The sequence below is a fragment of the Nicotiana tomentosiformis genome, chromosome 6, assembly GCF_000390325.3.
Source record: "Nicotiana tomentosiformis chromosome 6, ASM39032v3, whole genome shotgun sequence".
In the NCBI taxonomy this organism is placed as follows: Eukaryota; Viridiplantae; Streptophyta; class Magnoliopsida; order Solanales; family Solanaceae; genus Nicotiana; species Nicotiana tomentosiformis.
This window is the reverse complement of record NC_090817.1, coordinates 18,998,047-19,018,532: the sequence shown is the minus strand read 5'-3', so window position 1 is coordinate 19,018,532 and position 20,486 is coordinate 18,998,047. Positions and strand designations below refer to the sequence as shown.

The following is a 20,486-nucleotide window of genomic DNA, read 5'->3' as shown; positions in this document are numbered from 1 at the left end:
ATAAACCGTTCGATAATCATTAATCCTATACCAATCCGGTCGATGTCTTATTGGATGGCTAGTGGATTACTACATTTATAATTCGACAACCGATAAGTTGAACCGTTAAGCGCAATAATCCGCCCAATACGTCCGATAAGCACCCCTAAAGAGTGGTAAGCCAAAAGAATACCCTTTGCTGCCATCCTTTGAAGTTGGCTTCAAAATATTTCTCCGATTTTTCGGCTGGTGGCATAGAAATTTGGCTTGATGGGTCTATCGTCGTTGTCGCACCAGTCATAGAAGGATTTCCATTTTCAATTGTCATTTCTCACTGTCAACAACAGAAGAGTTCAATATCTTCAAATTAGAAATAGAAAAATTCATAAGGAGTAGAAAACCACAAAGATTTTATTCTCCAAAACAGAATACAGATTATAGAAATAAATAATTTTCTTAAGATTGTTAACTAATATGTATTACTATTATATAATATTACGAAACGGTAAATTTTTGTAACATAAAACATAAATAAGAAAAACTAAAATAAGGCAGAAACTGGAGATTGTCAGAAACCAGAATCAGTAAATATGTTTCGGAATAAAATCGAGCTCACTAAATGCATAGTGTATCCTTAAGAAAACTATTCCCCTCAAGTACCCGAGGTGTTGGAATATTATCCTCCTAGGATAAAACGATTTAACTCACTAGAGTATTGGTACCAAAAACGCCTATGAACAGCAAACCACTTAATGGGTGTAAATCACACTGGAATTTATTTGGGCAGAAGAAGGAGAAGAAGTTCAGAAAATTTCGTAAAAAGAAAATTTTGGGATCAAGGCATATTTATAGCCATTTTCTGGCTCTGTTTCTGAAAAGTTTGCAACCTTTCAGAACCAGCCATGGATGTTGGAACAGGTGGGAACGTTCAAGAATTTAAAATAATCCGGGAAAGAAGAAATGGACCGGGTCACGTCGCGCTAAATGGATCGCGTCGCGTGGGTCCTGGGTTATTTCGGGGATAATTAATTGAAAGAAATTTTGTCCAAAAAGATTAATCAATCGATCCAGATCAGAAGCCGAGCCGAGTGAGCGACGACGAAGGTACTAGGCTTCCTTTTTTCCCAACCCGTTTAACACCAAGGGAAGTATTTTCTCAATATAAGCACATTCCCTTTTCTTTCCACCACTAACGGGGGACAATTACTCTTTCCAAAGTATAAGGGAGCTCACTTTCCCTTCACATTTCTTCCCTTCATTTCCCATTCACCAACCTTCAATCCCAACACGATGTTGAGTTGATTGAAATCTGTTTCATCTGTACTTATTCAATCTGTTTATTGACTACAATATATGAACCAATGTTTTTCTTCTTCCTGTAGTGCATCATTATGATTTGCGTACTTGTGATACCCTTGACGAATTCCGCATTGACAAAATACGGGAGAGATGGTGGATATATAAGTAAACAAGTCTTAGATCCTAATGACGCGTTTTAAAGTCGTGCAGGTTTGGGCCTAAAGCAGACAATATCACTAGTGGGCTGGGCTGTTACATATGGTATCAGAGTCACTCCGCGTGCAACATTGATGGTGATAGGCAAACTTCAGCGATGATGCTGAATCCCTAGGGGAGGTATATGTGACACCTTAGGCGAATTCCACATCGACAAAATACGAGAGATAATGTTTGATAGATAAGTAAACAAGCCTTAGACTCTAATAACACGTTTTAAAACCATACAGGTCTAGGTCCAAACGAATAATATCACTAATGGATTGGACCGTTAAATACTCTTGACTCTTAGCTTGAGGATGGTGAGGATGGAAACTTATTTAGGTGAATTTAATAACGAAAAGAATAAATAAATTGAATGAGAATATGTTCACAAGAATTACGAGGGGCAAAGAAAAATAAAGAATCCACTTAAAACCTACAGTACGAAGGAAAAAAACAAAAAACTTTAGTCATTAGAAGATCAGAAAATGGCTTATTAACTTTTTCTTTATCTGCCTCATGGTGCTGGTCATGCTTTAATTTATTCCCCTCCTCCTCCCCACTTGCTTCCTACCCACAGAAACAAAAAGAAAAGAAACAAAAAAGGGAGAAAAGAAAATGACTTTGGCATGAAAATGAATGAAAAAATAGTGAAAATAGCACAGGCTAGCCAGTTTTCGGACTAAAAACTGAAAAATTCTAGCCAGCATTTATGAAATCATTGAAAACTAGCTATTATTTTGCTAAAACATGGAAAATTCTAGCATAATATGCTGGATTATGGAGCTTCTGTATATAAATTTCGAGCATATTATGTTGAAACTACAACACATAGAAAGTTCCAGCATAATATGCTGGATTAAGGAGCTCATGCATTTAAACTTCCAGTATATTATGTTGGAACTTCTGCACATTATGAAATTCCAACACATTATTTATCTCGTATGTAAAAAATGTAGATTTTAAGTGTGTTTTTGTTCAAATTTTATCTTTACATGAAAAATAGCTAAATTTTGATTACTTTTGAAACTATGGTTGTTTTTCAATTACCAGTTATAGATCTCACTATTTCTGATTTTTCCAAAATTTCACAAATTTCATTCAAAGAAGAAAGTTCAAAACTTGGCGATATGCACAAAGTGAAAATTTTCCTTCACAATCAAAGTGTAAAATAAAATAAAAAATAAAGAAAAAGAAAACAAAATGAAATTCCTATACTGATGTTAAATCTTAAGACTTTAATTTTAATTTTAGTTAGTTATTAGAAAATAAATTAAAATTAGGCATTAAATCACTTCAGTGATATAACAGGGTTGGAAGCTAACGTGGACAAATCTAGTATCTTTGTAGCAGGGGTTGAGGATAGCCTAAGAGATCAAATGGTACATATGCCTGGGTTCTCGCTTGGTACTCTACCAATCAGATACTTGGGTTTGCCCCTTTTTTCAAAAAACTGGAGCAAAGTGGAGTGCTATCAGCTGGTATAAAGAACAACTTCCAAAATAACAAGTGCATATTCTAAAACATTGTCCTATGACTGCAGATCATTAATGTGGTCCTCTTTTTAGTGTACAATTTCTGGGGGGTTGTTTTTATATTGCCACAAAGCATTTTGAAAGAAGTGTATAAGAAATGTAGGGATTACTTATGGGGGAGCATAGATGAGAAGAGGAAAGTTGCACTAGTCTCCTGGGAAATGATATGCAAGCCTAAGAAGAATGTGGAGTTGAATATCAAAAGCTGTAAATTGTGGAATATCACTTTTGTTGGAAAACTGATTAGACAGTTAGCAACCAAAGCACATTCATTGTGGATTAGATAGGTACATGGAATGTATATGAGAGGGAACCAGAATATTTGAATTCACACGCAACTTGTTGACAGCAGTTGGTACTGGAGGAAGCTTAATTCCATTAAAGTAGCTATGACAAATTGGTACAATAATGGTACCTACTATTTACCAACAAATGATATATATTCTGTCAGTAGAAGCTATATTAGATTACTGGAAAGCATGGAGAAAATGTTAGAAGCTGATTTGGTATGGAACAACATTATGTTACCTAGGCATAGGTTTATAGTATGGCTAGCTAATCAAGAGAAGTTATTAACAAAAGAGATGTTGATTAGACTTCATATACCAGTATATGATGGAATGTGCTGCTTATGTGATGAGAGCAAGGCTGAAAACTAGCTACACTTCTTTTTTGAGTGTAGTTAGACATTAAAATTACAAGAAGAACTGGAAACGTGGTCGGATATCAGAATACAGAGGAAGGGGACAACTCAATGCATGAAATGGATAACAACAAACATTGGAAACAGTTCAAGAAGGAATTAGCAGCAACAATATGTAGGTGCAAAGCTCTACCACACATGGAGGGCTCGAAATTAGAAACTTTTTGGAGGGATAAATATAAATACTAAGGTTGTGTTTATGCAGATAAAGAAAGAGATTGTAAAGAGGGTAGACCATCTGAAATACTCTAGGAAAGCAAGTAGATGTAGTTATTTGAGGCATTAACTATGTAATTAGTTGAGTGATGGTTTCTTTGTTCGAGGCTTTGGAGATCTCTCTGAATTGCTCAATAGGTGTAAACATTTGGCTCTCTATGGTAATACCTCATTGTTTTACCAAAAAAACAAATAATTAAAATTAGGCGAGTTTGGAAGCCGTAAAAACAATTGATGAGCCATGAGGATAGCTTCTACCATTTGTTTCATTCTTTGATCACAAATCAAATCAAGCAAAAAATAGTTGAAAATCTAGCATTTTTGTTTTCATTTGGCGTTCGATATATCCGTTTTGGGGCCTGATTAATTTGGATGTGCATCCGCGTAAGACCCATTAATTAAGAAGTATTGTCTATCAGATTTTTATATCATCAGATCTTGGATATTAAATCTTCGATTAAAGATGGAGAAATCTTATTCATCGCATCTCCTAACAGTAAGAGCTAGCAAGCGGCAAGAGTTAGCACTATGTTTGCTATTCTATTTTTTAATCAATAATTTATTTTGTAAATAAAAATGTATCATTCTGAAATGGCAAACATATCCGTCTATTATTTGAAATTAGTTAATGTGCCCTTAATAGCTGAAGAAGTATTATTAATAATGATATAGATGATCTTTTGGGGTAGCCGAGTTGGTTGAGCAGGGGACCTTCTAAATGGGAGGTCTAGGGTTCAAAATTCACTTGCATACTTTTTCGGTCGAGCTTGTCGCACAAGATATGCCTAGTGTGATTTACCTTACAGTGTAATTTGAAAAGTTATTACACAAAAAAATGATACAACTGTACAATAAATAAGGGACCAAGATCTCCAACTAGAATATACCATGATCCATGAAAGTAAGATGTTTGCCTAAACAAGAAACATTACTAAATCGAGAAAATTAGTACTTACTAAGATTGTTTTGCACACAGAAAATCATGATGAGCTACACTATGGCATGGGCGACCGGACGAATTTTGTGGCCTAAACCCAAACTTTATGAGGGGCTTAATTTTATTTTTTTTGTAAAACATATACTGTTATTATTTTTTTATTTGAAGTCTATTGTTTTTAGTTTCTTTAGATGCAAAGTTATTAATAATTTTCTTATAATCAATTTCTCGTAATAAGTATTTCTCAATTGATAATATAGCTAATCCATTTAACCTCTCTTGAGACATTTTTGATCTTAGGTAAGATTTTATCAATTTTAATTTTGAAAATTTTCTTTCCGTTTAAGCAACGGTAACATAAGTTATTAACATTTTTAATAAGAAATTTAGGCATTTGAAAAAGAATCAAATCTTTTTATTTGATTGAGTATATCAATTAAACTATTATCTTCTAATTGTATTATTTTCCTTAATAATTTTAATTCAGAAAATAAATCCAAACCATCAATATGATATTGATTATTTTGCTTTAAGGAACATTGAAGATTAAGACACTATTTTTTCAAATTTCTCATCTAGTGATCTCATTTTTTAACGCTAAATAAAAAAACCAAAAATATTTCCATATGCTTCGAATTGTTCAAATCTATTTTGAGGTAAAAGAATAGCCTTGTCTACTATGTATAAAAAACAATCAACTCTAAAAGATTTCTCGAGAGATTTTGAGATTTCATTATCAATATTTTTATCAAATTGTTTCTTCCTGTATATCATATGTTTCTTAGAAAAATCGGATTTGATATTCATTTCAAATGCAATTTTCTTAACAAAAATCATAGCAGTTGCAAATCTTTCTTCTCTATATTTGTTAAAGAAAAAAATCAAACATTTTCACTTCATATAACTTTTCTTTTTAACTTATATATAGCTTATTAGGTGTAATAAAAAATGCCCCCCACAAATATGGGGCCTAAAGAAGTTGCTTTACCTGCTTTAGAGAAGGGCCGCCCCTGCACTATGGAGTCAATTTAGTCCATTATTACCTTTTTTCCATTTTAGCTAGCGTTTGACCATAGATTCTCAAATTTATTTTGAAAAATCTGATTTGGGTGAAGTTTGGTTTGAAGATGAAAATGTATTTGGACATTAATTTTCAAAACATATTTCATTTTAAAAAAAAAATATGAAACATGACTTATACCACAAGTTCTAAAAACTATCACACCCAACAGTACATTCATCAATAACATTCATTATCATTATCATAAACCATAGTCCTGAACATAAATAGATTTAGTACAAAATTATCATTTTTATAATGAACTACACTATCAGATGACCGAGAAGACGAAATAACATTGTTACAAAATAATAAATTATGGGCTATTTTATAAAATATAAAAATTTGGGGCAATTTTTTTAAAAATATAATAGTAATTGGGATTTGGTTTTTGAGTTTTGGGAATTTACCAAGCTATGAATAAAATTTATGAACAACACATGTATTTGCCTCTGTTTTAAAAGGCGTTTCTGGGGCGAGCTCTGGGGCGAGGCGTACCAAAAACGCCCCGGGGCGATGGTGTGGGGCGAAAGTCTCAGAGGCGTATGCCCCGCAATTTGGGGCGTACGCCCGAGCGTTTGGGGCGCGTTTTTTTAGTAAGGAGTAAGCCCCAAAGACTTTTTCAAATTAAAATAAAATTTATTGAATTAGTCCTTCATATAATACTCAAATTCTCAAAAGTCAGTTTGGTAATTACTCAAAAGCTTTAAAAAGGAACTCAAAAGTATTAAATTCAAAAGTAAAGACCTTTTTAATTAATTTAAGCGCTAATTCATGATTTTTTCAATTTTTTATCTTGTCCGCTAGTCTGCTAATATCTCCCAAAAGTAATGAATATTTAATCTTTTTTACAAATACAAAGAGAACTATATTTTTCTTCGTAGCAACAAATTCAAAGTTAAAATTGCACGTTAATCATCCTTTTTGTTCCTCCATATAGAAAACTTTATTCTTTTAGACTCAAATTACTTGTGCTTGTAAGTAACGTATAATAGATTGTTTTGATTAGTTTTTTGTGAGGATGGGGCACACATATATATAGTTTTCTTCAATTTTTATGCAATTTATTTGTTTATAAATATTAACTGTCATTATATTATTTTATAAAATATTAAAAACTAAATACCTATGGGGCTTACGTCCCGCTGAGGCATATGTAAAAGGCTCCGCCTTACGTCCACGCCTTTTAAAACACTGGTATTTGCCGAGAAACATTTGGAAAAAATTTGAAAAAATGTATGGCCAAACGGTCCTTAATTTCTTTTATGTTTCCCTCCCATCCCAAACTCAGATTACAACAATACTCATTAGAGAATCCATATCACGCTCCTTTTAGTGCTTGTAACATCACGCTCCTTTTAGTAATTCCCCTTTTTTGGTCGGGGTATGGTTATATACTTGCCCGCATCGGTATTTAATTATAAATATGATTAAGTAATATCATACTTAAATATTTATCGTGATTAAGTAATTCAATAAAGTTATATATATATACACATTTAATGCAAATAATTTTATTTTTAACCGAAACAAATAAGTATAGCTTACTGTATAAAAATAATCTCGAATAAAAATCTTTGTTACTTATGCGATTCGATCTTCTAATTCAATGTTTGATTATTTTTTTTGTCTCTCGCATTAATAATATCCGTAAAACTCACATGAATTTATACTTATTGGTGTAAAATATGTCATAAGAATATTTGTTCACAATATTTATTAAGATAATTTCCGATTCATATACACCATCTTCAATTCTTAGTCACTCTGATTCTTGTTATCATCTCTGATTCGTTTTGAATGTCGTTTTAATTTTAATATATTCATTAAGAAAATTATTAAATAATATTAATCATAAGGGTTATTGGATTAGATTACCATTTATCTCTCCTCAAAATAAATAATAACTTTTGAAAGACTTTTTAGTAAATCACATAAATATTATAGCAAAAATATAATTGAGAAAGAAAAAATGTCTTTTTTATTTTCAAGAGCGAAGCATATTTTGCAATAAATTTATTTGGCTAAAATTATATATAAAATAAATCGGAGGTGGTAACTTTTAGACAGATAATAATATCTGTATTATAATTGTTGTGTAATTAGTTTGAGAAAATAAAGAATGGTTGTTGGAAGAGGAAACGAGAGAAGAAACAAAAGAAGAAAGAAGAATCACGCACTACTATCGCGCGTGGTATTGAATTTTACCTCCTAAAAGTGACTCAAAATCAGATTATCTATGGCTTCCACTCACTCACTGACTGGGAAAAGAAGAAAAGTTTCAGTCTCTCTCTGCAACTTTCTAAAGCTTAGCTTTTTACTCTTTTCTTTTTTCAGCAATTACAAAGGTAAGACTAATCTGACATTAATTGGGTCCTTAATCACTGCTTACTTTTATGTAAACTTTATTTTCGTGTCCTTAATCCTCTTTGTTTTTGCTTAATTCAGTGTAAAAGCGTCTGTTTTTTTTGTGTGGAAATCATAACACCCCCCCCCCCCCCCACACACACACACATTTTTGTTATTTCCTCATAATTCACGGAATCTTCGTTTTTTCTTCTTGTTCTATACTTTTCCTTGCTGAACTCTAAAAAGTTTAGTTTTTTTTTCCCTCAAGAATTTGGTTTTTTGATTCTTTTATGTTCTTTTTAGATTTTACTTGTTGCTTTCGTTTCGATTTTCTGATTGAAGTACCTAGTGTTAGTTTTGTATTTCCTCTTCGGTTTTCTGGTTGGTGTGCTTGTTGTTGCCTTTCTTTTACCTTTCTTAAGGCGGGGGTCTACCGGAAAACAAGTAATATCTGCGTACATACTACCTCCCAAGACTACTTGTGAGATTACACTGGGTTTGTTGTTGTTTTGTTGTTGTTGTATGTTCTTTTTAGATACCCATTTGTTATTTTTAGTCACTGATTGATTTTTCTAATCTTTTTGATTTGGGTTTGTATTTTCAGTGTGCTGTTGTGTATCTTGCATTATTAAGCTTAAGAGAAACACTGACATTGAGGTCTACTTTTATTGGTATTGCAGATTGGAAATTTTATGTATAATTGGCTATGCAGAGTATTTTTCCAAAGAAGGGTAGTTTAAAGAAAAACGATTGTATTTTTGGGCCAATGGATGAGAAGAGATTTGTTGTATGCTGCTTGAATTTGGAGATATTGGTGTGGGTTCTATTAGTTTTTGCTGTTCAACATTCAGATGAAACTTACCCTGGAGATGGTAAGTCACGAACGTTCGCGGGTTATTTGTCATTTCTTATTTAAATTCTCATGATCAAGGGGAATTTCCAATTAGGGTAGGATGTCTATATCACACCTCTTGGGGTGCGCCCCTTCCCCAGACCCTGCGTGAATGTGGGGTGCTTTGTGCATTGGGCTGCCTTTTTATGTTTTGTGCAATGCTGATTATGCGTGACTATGTAGTTATCTAAGCTAGTGCTTAATTTGAACTCAAGTGACTGAAGGTTCTTATGTTTGACTATGTCTGCCGATGACTTAACGCAATATTTGATCCCTTTTGCCACTTCGCTAGACTTTTTCTCAAGGGAATTCAACAATTGATATGTAACCAAAGAATTTGTTTTTGCCCTATTTGCAAAGTATAATTCTTTAACGAATTGGAATTGAATCACCTTCCCTCTACTTAGCTCCACCACCGCTTACATTTGAACTAAGTAGTCATCTTGATTCTTACATTATTTCTCCTACGTTTGGTAAATAAAGTTTGTATCTTCACTTGCACTGCCCTGACATTTTATTGGGTTTGCAAAGTTGAGGACTAGCAGCTTTTGCGCCTATTGATCTGGTTAACTGCCTCTGAGGAAAGTTTGCAGTTAGTCTTCCGTAATTTGATTGGATTCTTAATTTTCATATGGTTTCATGGATCAGTTTCTGCACTTTCTTCTTTATGTTTGGAATTTCTTACTGAAAGTTTCCTTTTTCTATTGGTCAAGTTGCTGCAATTAATGGCTTATATGCTGCTCTGGGATCGCCGTCCCTTCCAGGCTGGGGTACCGTTGGTGGAGACCCATGTAATGGACTTTGGCAAGGGGTCATATGCGAAAATACAAATATAGTAACGATGTAAGGACTTTCCATTTTGCCGCAACATTTCATAGATATTTTGGAACTGAAATGCTAATCCTACTTCTCATGGCATTTCCAGTCGACTCAATGCTGCTAACTTGGGTGGTGAACTAGGGGATAATTTAGGCTCATTTTCTTCTCTCAAAACATTGTAAGCTTCTCAAAAGATTTCATGTTATGAGAATATTTCCATTTAGTGGTAGTCTACTGTAATGAAATGTGAGCAGTAATTGTGGCTATCTCTTGTGGCAGAGATCTGAGCAACAACCATATTGGCGGAAGCATTCCGTCCATTCTCCCAGTTACCTTGCAGAATATGTAAGTTCTACCATTTGACCTATGAAGGAACAACCCCCCGCCCCCCCACCACAAAAAAAAAAGGGCGAAAGAGGATACATTGATGTAACTAGCTTTACTTATTGAGCAAAAAGTTGACATTCTTTACCTTGGGCAGTTTTCTTTCAGCTAACGAGTTCTCTGGAAGTATCCCTACTTCTTTATCTTACCTGAGTCAACTTTCAGCTATGTAAGTTTCACTTTTAGTTTTGATTAATAGTTGCTTTCTTTGTAAAGAATCTGGTAAGGTATTTCTCTGTGTGTCAGGTCTCTGAATGGAAACCATTTGACTGGAGAAATTCCTGATTCATTTCACGGCCTCACGGCTTTGGTCAATCTGTACGACAGCTAAACAAAAGCATTTCTATTCTTTCATTTAGTTTTTTTTGTCATATGCATAACTGGTTCGCCTATTTATCTTTTAACAGTGATTTGTCAGGTAACAGTTTAAGTGGATCATTGCCATCATCGCTAGGAAGTTTGTCTTCCTTAACTACTCTGTAAGTAATTCAACCTTATTATACACTTGGTTTATAACTTTGGTCTATATGATAAAGCGAAACTTCTTTATTTCCAGACATTTTCAGAATAATCAGCTTTCTGGGACTCTTGATGTTTTGCAGGATCTTCCCCTTGCAGATTTGTACTCTTTCAAACTACATTTGACTAATTGACTCTAATATTATTTCAGTTCTCTAAAATGATGATATCTTACTAACATATCTCCACTCTCCTTGTGTCCTTTCTAGGAATGTGGAAAACAACCTGTTTTCTGGGCCCATACCTCAGAAGTTGTTCTCTATTCCCAATTTCAAGTAAGTACATTCATTTTCTTCTTTCATATACTCGTTATGTGCTTTCAGTTTTTTATATTGAGTCAACAGCCTGTACATCACAATGCAATCTTGGCCAGATATAAAATTTTTGTGCCCCTCATCGTTTGTTGGAAATATTATCTGACATGTAACATATCCCAAAAGAGAAGATATAGAATCATAGAAGACATGTAGGTAGAAACCGTGGATAGAAGACATGTAGGTCGAAACCGTGGGAACAAATTTCTGTTGAAGGTCAATATTGTTACTTGTCAGTGGTTACAACCACATATGTAACCTTTCTCTCTCAATACCTCCCTTAAAGCTTGAGCACATAAAAAGTAACCCATTCCAAGAAAATTCTTGTTTACAAGTTGCTGAAATCAAACTTAATAAAATGGGTGTGCTTGTATGCGGCAAGAGCATTTCGTACAAAATGACCAGCAATATAGGCTTAATGTCTGACATGGCTATGAATCCCACAATTGCCCTTAGCATAAATGACAGTTCAATGAGTACAAAAATAACAACATACCCGGTGTAGTCTCATAAGTGACAGCTCAATGAGTAAACTTAAGAATTACAAAATAAGAAATTTACCTGAAAATGAAAAGAACAATCCTGATAAGCATGTCATTTAATTTCATGATTTCTATCGTATGGTCAGTCTCTCAAACTTGGAAGTAAGCAACTCATACAGACACAATAACTAGATAACAGATATAAATATAGATACACGGAAAGCAGAGTACGATATGCATATGAAAACATGCAACAGCTAAACAACAACAACATACCCACTATTATCCCACACCGTGAGGTCTGGGGAGGGTAATGTGTACGCAGACCTTACCCCTACCTTGTGAGGATAGAGAGACTGTTTCCAATAGAAAACATGCAACAAGTAAGGTATGGTATTCCCTTTCAAAATAAACAAAATTGCAAAGTGTTTAGTTTAGCAAGCTGGCGCATGGGCTAAACTTGTTCATAATTTAAGTTCATATTCCATGGTGGCCAGACCTCAGCTCAAGTTAGGTCACCCGCCTTAATCATATACTGAGCCCTTAACTCTGGGCAGGCCAAAATTACATGGAAGTCAGGCAATCTTATTCATTCAGTTGAACACATATTTGTTCCATGCAAGGATGGATGTATGATGTGTCAGTTGTTGGATCATTTTGTGACCATCTTATACATGCTCTGTTGATTATGATCAGTGACGGCTGATGTTGTTGTTTGCTTGCTGCCTTTGGTTTTCATGCAGAAAAGATGGAAATCCTTTCAACGGTAGTATTGCTCCTTTACCTCCACCAACATCATCAACAACACCCCTTTCTGCGCCACCCTTTTCTGGGTCTCCAACTTCAGCACAGACACCACCAGCAGCATCTGCAGAATCAAGTTCAACAGGACGCAAAAAGTCTTTATCTGCTAAAAGGGTGGTCTGGATATCAATTGCAGCAGTTTTGACATTTATAATATTGGTTTTAGCGATCCTGCTCTTTCTACCGAGGTGCCTCAGGAAATGGCATGAAACTCAAAGAACCCCCAAACAACATGAAATAGCTCCTTATGTGGGTGCCAGAGAGAATCCCGGAGATAGTAGTTCATTAGTCCAACCTGGCCGTGACACAGAGAAAGGTGCTACAATTACTCAATATCTATTGTTATTTCATGATATCTATTGTCACTGTGTTAGTAAGTCCAACTTTCTTTCCCTTAGTTACATAGAAAAAAAGACACTTACCTTAATTTGGGTTCCATTTGATGTGTATTGATGTTTGTATTTATATTAATAATTATTAATTTTTTTATAACCTTGTTTGTTTCTAATCATCCTCTCGAGTCGAGGGTATAAACAGCCTCTCTACCTTCCCAGGTAGGGGTAAGGTCTGCGTACACACTACCCTCCCCAGACCCCACTTGTGGGATTCACTCGGTTTTTTGTTGTTGTATGTTTTAATAACCGTGGTGTCCGGGCTAACTTGCGTGCACCTCGACTAATTCCACGAGATACCTGCTACCTCCCACCAACAATAGCTACCAGGTAACTCTATCCCCCAAGGCTTGGACAGAGGGAAAAAAATCACCTAGTGTTTATGTCTTCGCTGGGATTAGATTCTGATTCTGGTGTGAATACCCTAGTTTATGATATCTCTCAAATGCTCTTCTATTGTCATTTGAAATGCCCTTGTAGATTCTTCATGAGTTTGGAAGTCTGTTTTGCAGCATTTAGAACTGAAAAGTTTGTGAATCTCAAAGTTTAACCTTCTATTTTTTAGTGATAAGTCGTCTTCTTATGTGTTAAACAGCTCCTGTAGTTGTGAAGCCAAAAGAAAAACAACCAAGAAGTCTGGCTCCCATTCCGAAGCCACCGCGTGAGCAGGAGGTAAATGTGCTAACCACGAGTGCACTGCCAAAGAAGGATAATAATGATATAAACCCTAGCAGATTTGATGTTGATTTGATGCCACCACCTCCGCCTCCTCCTCTGCCGGCTCTTCCACAAGAGAGAGTTATTGTCAAGCCAATTGCACCTGCTGAAGATACCGCAGTGAAGCCTCTAACCAGGCCACTTCCACTAACTTCTGTGAAATCTTACACAATTGCATCACTCCAGCAATACACCAATAGCTTTTCTCAAGATAATCTGTTGGGATCAGGAATGCTTGGTAGTGTATACAGAGCAGAGCTTCCGAATGGGAAGGTATAACTTTCAATCGGCATGAATTTATTATGATGCACCAATTTATTTACTGGGTTTCCTACTCCCACTAGATTGTCTAGAGTCTAAACTGCTAACTTTTTATAATTCTTCATTCTTGACTGCTAATTATCATCCAGTAGTATCAAAGTAGCCACTTAAACTCTAGTCAATATATACATTGTTAGAGTTCTTTTGTGTCTTAGCACTACATTTATTACGAATGGTTGTGATACCAGTATGGTTTTGCTATGGAACACCACTTTCCTGTATCCTTTACTATAGCATTCCCTAAACCAAGGAAAATCTGTTAAATGAATTCTACCTACTGTATCTGATATTCTTGTTTCTTACATTTCTTTAGCTAGTTAACACCCGCTCAAGGATGCAATAATTGCACTATTTTCCCTTTAGGACCCTTCCAGTTATTTTCTTTTCCTTCTTGTCCCGAGTTAATCTCCAAGGGGTAATTTCTTCCGGTGACCATCATAGTTGACGAAATTTTGTCCTGTTAACTGTATTCTGAAATTGTTAAACTGAAAATCAACCTTCTAGCTATATTAGCGTTCGGGTATCTTTTTCTACCCTTATTTTTGTCCGTCTCTTAATAAGAGGATCAGCGAGATGCAGCTGCATCTTTGTCTGGTCATAATTCTAAATAACAAAGTATATGTATGTGCATGTTGTTTCCTCTATATAAATTATTTGGGGTGTACTATATGGATTTCTCTGGTATGCAAATCTTACTTCTCTTCCTTCTCTTGCACTGTGCACCACAGCATTCAAGTGGTTGCAACATTTCGCTTCTGACACGTGCTCCTTTTGGATTCTTATGCAGTTGCTTGCTGTCAAAAAGCTTGACAAAAGAGTTTGCAGTCAACAAAAGGACGGGGAGGTTCTTGACCTAGTAAACAATATCGACAGAATTCGTCATGCTAATGTTGTTGAGCTAATGGGGTATTGTGCAAAGCATGGTCAAAGGCTTCTGGTCTATGAGTATTGCAGTAACGGGACACTACAGGATGCACTTCATTCTGACGATGAATTCAAGAAACAACTTTCGTGGAATACTCGAATCTGGATGGCTCTTGGAGCTGCAAGGGCTTTGGAGTGAGTCAAATAACAGTACACACATTTAACATTTATGCACATACGTGTGTGCGAGTGCACGTGCACATGTGTGTGTATAAACTCCTACTTATAATTGTAATGGGCGAAGAATTTTTGGGGACGAACCTATAATAAGTACTTCCGGTGATTCTAGATGATAAATCAGTGTTATTAAAAATATAAACAATAAATTGGTTGTGGTACAGTGACAAAGTCAATCACAGGCTTATTTTAGTCCATAACTTTCTTGTGTTGTGCATATTGCATGATAGAAGGCCACAAAATGATGACCTGGAATAGTCTTCACTAAATATAAAATGTCAGATGTAGCTGTTTTTTGCTTGTTGCTACTCCTTTCTTTGCTTCCGCCTGTCCAAGAAAAAATGAAGAAAATTTAAATTATTTGGGTAGCATTGCTAAGCAGTCTGATTTGTATCTTTAAATTTACATGAAAAAGTGACCTAGAGCATATTTGAATTAACCATTCTTGTTTTTATGGAATGCAGGTACCTCCATGAAGTCTGCGAGCCACCTATTATTCACAGAAACTTCAAATCGGCCAATCTTCTGCTTGATGATGAGTTGGCAGTACATGTTTCAGATTGTGGTTTAGCTCCATTGCTATCGTCTGGTGCTACGAGTCAGGTAACTTGCTACCCTAATGTTCTGGAGTAGAAAAAGAACTGGAATATTCCCTGGATTATTAATTTCCCCCTATGTACTGAAAAAGGAACAGTACAGTAGTGATGGTCAAAGTGCTTTCAACAAGATGTTGGATAGGGTGAACCTCAGAAGTCTTGCACCTTTTCCCTATAAATTTGGAAACACAGGCCCTGGTTCACTAGACTAGCTAAGTTGCGGGGACTCTCCAAAATGTTGCTACACATACCCGGCGACATTTTCGGAGAGTCTGAGCAACATAGTAGACTAGTCAAATACTCCTGGTTCACTATATTGGTGTTTCTTTATTAGGTTATCAGAAACAGAAAATTTGCTTAACTTCCTTGAAAGACCTCATTGTTTCTCATTTATATTTTAAAAAGCAGTAGAAACAAATGGTGAAGGTGCTCTTCTCACAATGTGCATGTGGATTATCGGTCTTGCTACCTTGACATTGTTTATTGCTCTTTTGATAAAGTACTCTTGCTTAATCTTAGAGGTTTGATTACTTTTGCATTAAGTTTAAGGTATATTAAAAACTATCAAGTTGACATTATACTGGTTTTTCAGTTGTCGGGACAACTTCTCACAACCTATGGCTACAGTGCTCCAGAATTTGAGTCAGGAATTTATACTTCCCGAAGCGATGTTTACAGTTTTGGCGTAGTGATGTTAGAACTATTAACAGGCAGAATGTCATATGATCGGTAAAGAACCCTTCTGCATCCTATTGAGATAATTTAGTTGTGCCTCCTTTCTTTGCGGAGTATAACACACCTGCATTGCATATCATATTCAGGACAAGGAGTCGAGGAGAGCAGTTCTTGGTCAGATGGGCAATCCCTCAGCTACACGATATTGATGCCTTGACAAAGATGGTCGATCCTTCTCTCAATGGAAAATACCCCATTAAATCATTATCACACTTCGCTGACATAATTTCTCGCTGTGTTCAGGTGAGTTATTATGTTATGCCTTTATCTGAATTATTACTGTGCATTATCTAATCTCTGAGTGGATGACATAGTCTTAGCTGTCCATAGTCTCAATAGGTAGAAGAGTTTGGGTATAAATTCCTTGGTTCCGTGCCAATTAAGTATCAGCCAATCTGTTTCTGTAGTCCTTTGTAAAATATTTTAATACAAAATGAAAGGGACAATGTAATATAGAAGATTGTTAGCTTCTTCTCATAAGGTGAAAAATAGAAGAATTGGATTTTTGGAAAAAGTTGAGAAAGTTTCTCTCAGCTTTGTACAATTACAATAACCGGAAACCCCCCCGGTAAAGGGCCAATTATACCCATGTACTATGAGAAAAGGTTTAAATATACCCTTCTTTATATTTTGGGTCCACATATACCCCTGCCGTAATACTATTGGTCAAATATACCCTTCTTCTGTTAAGTTTGTTCAAGGTGGACATCTAATCCTACGTGGCACTGATATTTTATGAGGTGCATGCCACATGGCATGCTACCTCAATGCCCCTAATCCATATATAAAAGACTAAAATGTGAAATACAATATTTTTCAAGGTAGCGGTGATGGTTACAATAGTGGTGGAGGGGAAGAAAATTTTAGTGGTGGAAAAAAAATAGAAGGGAGGGGTAAAATGGGTTAGGGGCGTTGAGGTGGCAAGCCATGTGGCATCCACCTCATAAATGCCGCGTAGGATTGGATGTCCACCTTGGACAAACTTACCGGAAGAAGGGTATATTTGAACCAATAGTATTACGGCAGGGGTATATGTGGACCCAAAATATAACAAAGGGTATATTTAAACCTTTTCTAATAGTACAGATATATTTGGCCCTTTTCCGAAGAAAAAAAGGTTAGATTTGTGTAACTTTTCATTTTTCTTAGTCCTACCATGTTCACAATGTTTGAAATTCTGTAGGAGGACGAAAACTGAGATAAATCATTTTCAACCTTACTTTCCTTCTTTTACTACCTCAACTGCTAAGTGAAAAATTCCACCCTATTGGAGATTTGCGTTTATGGTAATGAGATTATTTGGGCATGTCTCTGAAAACAAAAAAACTTCAGAAAAATGTTTCTGAAAAATCAGAATAACATCTTTTCGGTAACAAAAACTATAAACTCTTTGGCTTGAATCAGACCAAAACCAATCTGAACTTTCAAATAACCAATAAGCTTTTAAATATTATCACTTTCTTTTTGTAATTTTCATCTATTATTATGCTTAAAAGTTAAAATGTTATCTATCGTGCTTTTCTTATATAAAATGGGCTTCGGTAGATCGTAGGGAAATAGAGGATTCATATAGCCGACCTACCCTATTTTCTGTTAAGGCGTAGTTGATTGATTAATCGTATTCTTTTCAATTTAAAATCATTAGGTACCTCTTACTCCTTTTTAGTTAATGTAGTACAAACTTAGTATCACTGTGTTACTTTGGGATATAATTACATGTTGGAGGTGGAACGATTAATGTAGGGGGTAAAGGGTTGCCATCTTTTGTTTTCTACTTTGGTGAAATATTAAGTTCAAAAACAGGTGTTTGAAAAGGATGGTAATACCACATTGTCTTCCAATTTGAAGCTTGTAGGTACAACATAGATAGTCTCTTTGCCTTCTATTATTTCCTTGCTTTGTGGGGAGAGGGAATTTTCTTAAGATCGTCTACCATTGTGTTCTTCTCGAAAACAAGTGTCCGTGTGTGAGGGGAAAGAGAGAGGGAGGTGCGCTGATCCGAGCAGAAATTTCTGAGATTTAGTTGTTGAATAGGTTTGCCTTAACATTTTTTACTTAACTTTTGAATCTTTGTGTAGCATGAGCCAGAATTCAGGCCACTAGTGTCAGAAGTTGTTCAGGACCTCATTCAAATGATTAGAAGAGAATCTCAAAATAGATCGCATGGCGAATTATGATTTGAATTAGACATTCATGCTGAGAATTCAGCTGGTTAGTACCTAACAAGATTTGAAGATTATTTGTTTTGTGAAGTGAGCCCGGATACTCGGACCAAAGAAACGAGGTTGCAGGCTATCCTGCCATACTGAAACAAAAGGCAAACAGGAAGCGCGATTCTTGAAAGAACCAACACAGGAAACTTAGTGCCTGCTAACAACACAGCTTGCTCATCTCAATCTTGTCAAATTTTTGGATCATATCATTTAGGATAAACATATCCCATTGTTTGACAACTATTATAATTTTGTTGTTAGTTAGCATAGGAGTGTCTCCTGGGTTCTGAAGTTGTATATTTTGTTGTACATGCACAAAGTCATTTGGTTGTACAAGGATCTCTTCATTCTTTCTCATGCACTTGTTGTGGCACATGCCAATAAAGTAGATTTAGAATGAGTATGATCTTATTATACGTATTCATTTTAAACTTATGTATGTATATATAGTTCTAGCTGAAAGCAATAGGTTCAGTTGAACTCACAGAATTCGCTGTAGATCGCCTTTGCATACCAACCAATAGTTTGGATTTATACATAAGGCCTAGGGATGGCAATGAGGCGGTGTGGGTGCGGGGCGTTTCAGGTTTAGACATGTGGGGTGAGGGTGGGGGGTGGGGTCGGGTTTAGACATATGCGGGGCGGGGCAGGTTTAGACATATGCGGGGTGGGTTAAAATAAAAGAAATTAAAGTTTTTGCGGGTGCGGGTGTGAGTTTAACATTTTTACGAAATTACAGCTTTTCAAGTTCTTGTAGTTATGGAATTTATTCTCACTTTTCATTCATTTGTGATGGATGAATTAATAGGATCTTTACTAATATGAACAAAATGCTTTAATTTTTTCCTGACAAGTTGACCTTTTAGTAAATAGCTTTTGTAATTTGTTGTTGTTATCTTCCTTCTGCACATGTTTTGTAATGGTTTTTTTTCCTCATTCATATACACTATTTGAAATATTATTACGAAAAATGTTCATGTTTTGGTATTTATCCGATCTAAACACATTTTAGTTACAAAATATATACAATCCACCTTAAAAGGCTCCCAATCCATTATTTGTGCTTTCAATCAAGGGATTTAGTTACACCCTTTTCCTTTTTTCTCTCTTCTCTTTCCTTATTTTTTTTCCCCCTTAATATACGGTAATCTTCCTATACGTAAATCAATAATTACCATCTTCTCAATATCAACATCTTTTTTTTTTTGGGCAAAAATGTCTAAAATGTCACTAATTCCAGAATCTTCATGCAACATAAATCGGGAACTTTTAGTCACAAGTCTTCGTTCTTGAAAACAAAAATAAATTGCAAATATAAAAGCTAGTGAATTAACAAACTGGGTTCTTTGATATCAACCAAGGATACAGGTTTCATTTCTTCTTCTCACCACCTCCAGTGGCCCTCATCTTACGGAGAACACTAATAGGGATAAAATATCGAATTAGATTATAATACCAATCACCAAATATTCAGCGCCTCAATTTCACACTTAAAATTAGTCTGTTCACATCTTCATATTTTTTCTATAAATAAACAAGCCAAAAACCAGTACCAATACACCCTTTTAAAGTTCACAAAAAAAGTTTCAATTTTATAAGAAAATAGAAGAAAATGGCTTCAGATTCAGCCACTTCTCTATTCTTGACACTGTTCCTTATTACACAAATACAATTTTTATACAATATGTCTTTTGTATATTTTGTATCTGATTTATACATAGTAAAAATAAATTTTATACAACTAATTATATATTATACAACTTATCTACACTTTCATATATTATTTCTACCAGTTATATACAACTACAATATCATACAACTTTTATACAAATTTTATACAATATGTCTTTTGTATATTTTGTATCTGATTTATACATAGTAAAAATAAATTTAATATAACTAATTATATATTATACAACTT

At 35.0% G+C, this 20,486-nt stretch overlaps 1 protein-coding gene across 2 annotated transcripts; it reads left to right on the top strand.

Moving 5' to 3' along the window:
• Positions 1–8,145: 8,145 nt before the first annotated feature.
• On the top strand, positions 8,146–18,981 carry LOC104114353 (protein STRUBBELIG-RECEPTOR FAMILY 3-like). 2 transcript variants are annotated; one of them, XM_009624779.4, is made up of 17 exons: positions 8,146–8,275; positions 8,957–9,148; positions 9,882–10,011; positions 10,094–10,165; positions 10,267–10,332; positions 10,469–10,540; positions 10,618–10,689; positions 10,779–10,850; positions 10,928–10,993; positions 11,100–11,165; positions 12,430–12,806; positions 13,478–13,872; positions 14,708–14,979; positions 15,486–15,624; positions 16,210–16,346; positions 16,439–16,595; positions 18,431–18,981. In XM_009624779.4, exons 2-17 carry the CDS (start codon positions 8,983–8,985, stop codon positions 18,527–18,529), a joined length of 2,358 nt encoding a protein of 785 aa, XP_009623074.1. In that variant the 5' UTR covers positions 8,146–8,275; positions 8,957–8,982; the 3' UTR covers positions 18,530–18,981. The 2 variants fall into 2 exon arrangements, with proteins under 2 accessions (XP_009623074.1, XP_009623075.1); XM_009624780.4 differs by lacking the exon at positions 8,146–8,275 and adding an exon at positions 8,471–8,757.
• Positions 18,982–20,486: the final 1,505 nt, after the last annotated feature.